Below are 5,074 nucleotides of genomic sequence, written 5' to 3' on the forward strand. Positions count from 1 at the left end.
GTTGGATTGCCTCCAAATGGAGATCTTCTATCATGGACTAAATTTTGCATCGCAGACGGCTGCAATGTGGCAACAGTAAGAGGTCTACTAGACAAAACGTATGATGAGGCAAAGAACATTCTTGATCGCATCTCGAAAAACCACGAAGATTAGCAAGAAAGTGATCAAGGAGTAAAACCCAAATAAGGTAACACAAGTAATGGTGCCATCACATCTTTGCAAAAGCAGATGAATGCGATGATAAATTTATTATAGGGCATCACAATAAACAACCCCAAAACGCAAAGAGGGCAAGTCAACGTGATAGAACAGACAAGCACCAACTGTGCTATATATGAAGAATTGCATTCGGTTGAAGAGTGTCCACGAAATCCACAGTCAATATACTTTGTCAAAAACAACCCTTTTTCAAACACGTACAACCTCGGGTGGTGAAACCACCCTAATTTTGCATGAAAAAATAACCAACAACAAGGCTATCAACCTATGGCACAAAAAGAAGGACCACAAGGATTTTTCCAAAGAACTAATAGTCAACAGCAACAACAAGGCAGCAACTCTCAAACACCACCATCATCCTCTTTGGAGAATTTGTTAAAACAGTACATTCAAAAAAATGAAACAATCCTCCAGAGCCAAGCGAAGTCCATTCGCAATTTAGAAATCTAGATAGGACAAATTGTGCTTAGTCATCAGTCTGCACTCGAGCCTCGTCGCTCACTATTCGTGGGTTTCGACTGACCAGATCCTGCCAATTAGACCACGCTGCTCGCCATCGCGTCGCCCCTTTCAATCGATCGTTCCATCCGCGAGCAACGAGAAGCTCTCTAGCCGCCGTTGCGAGCCACTCAATGGATCGGACGCTGAGCGACCACCGTGAGCCTCCATCCAATCGAGCCGCTCGTCCAAATCCCCTTTAGTCGCGCGTCCGCCACTCTAGCCGCAAGTCCGCCGCCCCAGTCCCACAACTGCCGGTCGCCGTCATCCCTGCCGAGTCGGGTCCGCTTTGGTCTTTGTTGGAATCTTGGATTAAGGGTAAGTGTAAATTGTTTTGGTTGGATTTCTTGAGGATTTTGAATAGTCACTAGAGTTTGGCCTTGATTTGTTGGTACTCGTCATGTTTTGGATGTAGGCCAAAATTTTAGGTTGTTAAAGTTGTTGTCCAATCGATTAAAGGGGCAGTCGACGAATCTTGGTGAAGGGTAAGGCTCCAAACTTATGTGGGTTGTTAAACATGTTGTATGTTTATGAACTACTCGATTTAAGTTTGACTAAACCATGGACTGCGGCCTAAAATAATTTGCCATGATGTTGGGTGTTAGATTTGGATCTTGAGGTTTCTTGGTATATTTGTTTTGGGTGATTTAAGTTTGATCTTATGGGTTTTCGATTTTTTTGGGCAAGGAAGAGGTTGAGCTTGCTAGTTTCTAAAGTTTGTGAGTAAAGGTAAGTAATTTTACTACTAGAACTGCCTTTGTGCCAGGCGATTAATTTATGATTTATTTTGAGGATTTTAAGACTAGTTACAAGGATAATTTTGACTATTATGAGATTTAATGGACTGTTTAGAAAAGATATATGAGCATGTGACACTATGTCTAAAGCATTTTAATGTATGAGCATGATTTAGAATTTTATGAGACATATTAAAAGTAAAATTGAGCATGAACCTAAATTATGAGTTAAGCAGCACATTTCTAGAATGTCTTAAAGTTAGGTGAAAGTTGGAGCATTTGTTGATGTACATATTTATGTGATTTATTATGAATGTGTGTAGGCTATATGATGTATTATGAAATTTCAAATGTTTGATTGTTTACATGAGTTAGTGCATGAAAGTGTTGTACTAGAGTTGATCCATTAAAACTAGATTAAACACATACGTTGAGGTTAATTAACATGACCTTGATGAGGAGATTTTAGAGAACTCATGATTATATGAATGTTATATATAATATGAAGTTAGATGTAATCTCTTTTCCTTTCCAGACTGTGACTGCATGAAAGTGATGCATGTCCAAGGGCGCTAGTACATGAAAGAGATGTACTAGGGCTGATGTGTATGAAAGTGATACAAACCTAGAGGGTATTAGGGTATACGTAAGAGTTGCACGCTCAGTGGGTTATGTGTATACGAAAGAGGTGTATACATAACCATATGTACGAAAGAGGTATGCATCCCTACATTCATAGAGAGGATTTGGGGTGTGTAATGCAAACTTTATTCTTAAACAATGCGTTGATACAAATATGGATATGAATGATTAAAAAAGTCCATGTCCTCGTTACCAGTTCCACGGCAATGGCGCCATAAAATTGTAACGCAAATTTTAATATCTTTAAGCATGTGGAAAAATATGTGATACTACTTCTAGATATATGTTACTTATGAATATTCTTATAGTATGCCTTGTGTTTTCACAAGTTTCCTTACGTTGGAACCAAGTGTAATTCCACCGCAAGTTTCTCGGTATGATCCGAGGTTGAACACAGGGACTGTTTGAGGTTATTATGGTATGTTTGTGGTATATGCGACCAGGTCTTTCAATCTTTAAAGAGTGTTTTGTACAAGTATATAAAATTACGATAAAGTAAAGGAAAGCACTAAAATGTGATAATAAAATAAGTAGAGTAAACCTAAGTTAGATGATACAAGATATAGGCTTCATGATACAAGATGCTGGGGTCTAGGCTGGCTGTGAAGGTTATGTAAAGAGCATGGAATGTGGCGGCAAGTCTTATGTACAAACAGAAAGAGAAAGATAACTAATATAAATAGCGCAAGTTTCTTAATTGCATTGAAGCCATAAGTATGGTTCCATTTTTCTCTTGGCGTACACCTTTCAGTGATCGACCGTGCTCCCACATGTCTGTGGTGAAACAAAGACGAACGTAATGAATGCAAGGTTGCTTCCATGTCTGGAAGTACTACTCGCTTTTGTTAACACATTCTTCTAACCTTCTCTCAATAGATCAGAATGGCATCTTCACTTCTGCTCTCACAGGTGAAGATGCCATCTAGCATGCTTTAGCTAAATGTAGTTATCTCTTTAACATAAGTTAAGCACTCGTTTAATTCATATTAACTACCATGGGTTTAAGAAGACATCATGGAGAAAGTGATTCACGAAGGAACGAAAGTAGACAGAAAATGGAATATGAAATCAATCAAAACATTTAATATATCTATTAAGCGTTTGATACATGGTGTGTGAATGAAGAGATAAAGAAAGTGAAATACAATGATGAAAAGAGATAGAACAGATACAAACAAGTGCCAACGTCTTGACACCGATTCGGGTGGAGATCTGCTTGCCAGATTGGATGGATCAGATGGATGGATGAGCTTCCCTCTCAGGCTTGCTCAACCGGTAGCAGGGTTCTCAGCACAGAGCTTCTCGGCAGGTATTTGGCAGAATAGAACTGAGACTCACCTCTCGGTCTTGTCTCGTCTTCTTCCCAGATTTCTTCAGTTAAGCACCCAACTCAGCCTTTTCTCTCAACACTTTAGTAGCAATTAGCCCCGTATCCCGTAGAATAAGTTTTCTTTGAAATCTATGGGGTATTTATAGGTAAGGATCTTTGACTCTGGCCTTGTGGTCCCCATTTGTTGTTATGAAAATTCCGAAGATAGAGGGATATTATTCCTTCTGTTATGCAATCAGACCGTCAATTCTACACAACCGTTAGTTGTACACGTGTCTCAATCCTCTGCTTTTGCGTTGCTCAGCTGCATCTTTCGATCGAGTGTTTGCATGCAGTGCTTGTTTTTATTACCGCATGCAGTTGAAAGTCAGCTCTGGATCGACCATTGCATTGTGCCGTCATTGCGTTAATCGTCTCTTCATTGTTGATTGACGGGCAAATTGTGACAGAGATGCGTTGATCAGTTCTTCTTGAGCCTTGAGCGCAAGCAGTGACTCGGTTTCCTGCAAAATAGAGTAAAATCTCCTTTTCTTCCATCTTAAAGATGTTAGTGGGTGTCATTGCGATAATTTATAATTATTGTAATTCTGAGCTAATTTTCATACAATTGGCACATATTCATTATCTTTTGGCCGTAATATCTAGATAAGGTAGTATAAATAACTTGTATTTCTACAAGTTATCAGGGTGTACGAAAGAGGTACACACTCATTGGGTTATGTGTATATGAAAGAGGTGTATACATAACCAGGTGTACAAAAGAGGTACACAATTAGTGGGTTGTGTGTATACGAATGAGGTGTATACATAACCATGTGTACGAAAGAGGTACACATTAAGTGGGTTATGTGTATACGAAAAAGTTGTATGCATAATCATGTGTACTAAGAGATTGTGTTTCCTTTGAGATTCACTAGAGGTTGTGTTTCCTACGGGATTCACCAGAGATTGTGTTTCCTTCGGAATTCACCAAGGGTTGTGTTTCCTTCGAGATTCACCAGAGGTTATGTTTCCTTCGGGATTCACTAGAGGTCATGTTTCCTTTGGGGTTCACTAGAGGTTGTGGGTCCTACGGGACTTACTAAAGGTAGTGGGCATACTTAACTACAATAGGATAGAAATCAGTTTTCATATATATATGTGTCCCATGAGAACTAGGTTGACGAGTGAGTTGACAGAAAAGAGTGACGTGTATAGCTTTGGAATAGTGTTGTTAGAGCTTATAACTGGGAAGAAGGCGGTGTGTTTTGATGGACCAGAAGCGGAGAGGAATCTAGCGATGTATGTGCTTTGTGCAATGAAGGATGGTCGGTTGGAAGAAGTTGTAGAAAGGGGAATGATGGCGAAAGAGATAAATTTTGAGGAAATAAAAGAAGCGGCTCAGGTAGCAAAGAAATGCTTAAGAATTAAAGGGGAGGAGCGACCCAGCATGAAGGAAGTGGCTATGGAGTTGGAGGGAGTGCGATTGAAGCAAGTTCAGCATTCATGGGTGAATAACAACAATTTGTCCAACGAAGAGGAAATGGTATGTTTATTGGATGTTGAAGCTTCAGACTCCGGCCATTTTATTGTTAGTGGCACTATGAATACTACCGTCGGGGATAGCATAAAAGCTTCAATTTTGTCACACATCCACCATGGAAGATGA

At 39.6% G+C, this 5,074-nt stretch overlaps 1 protein-coding gene across 1 annotated transcript; it reads left to right on the top strand.

Annotated features, from left to right (window-relative positions):
* The first annotated feature begins 4,573 nt into the window (after nucleotides 1–4,573).
* On the top strand, nucleotides 4,574–5,074 carry LOC150030410 (Protein kinase superfamily protein). The gene has a single exon (XM_090309750.1). It carries the CDS (start codon nucleotides 4,574–4,576, stop codon nucleotides 5,072–5,074), a length of 501 nt encoding a protein of 166 aa, XP_090165876.1.

Source organism: Benincasa hispida, unplaced genomic scaffold, assembly GCF_027475165.1.
Source record: "Benincasa hispida cultivar pf3 unplaced genomic scaffold, pf3_genome.v1.1 HicScf229, whole genome shotgun sequence".
NCBI lineage: Eukaryota > Viridiplantae > Streptophyta > Magnoliopsida > Cucurbitales > Cucurbitaceae > Benincasa > Benincasa hispida.

What these genes read in the sequence shown, in the direction of transcription:
- LOC150030410 (XM_090309750.1), top strand. Translation starts at nt 4,574, where the DNA reads ATGAGAACTAGGTTGACGAGTGAGTTGACAGAAAAGAGTGACGTGTAT.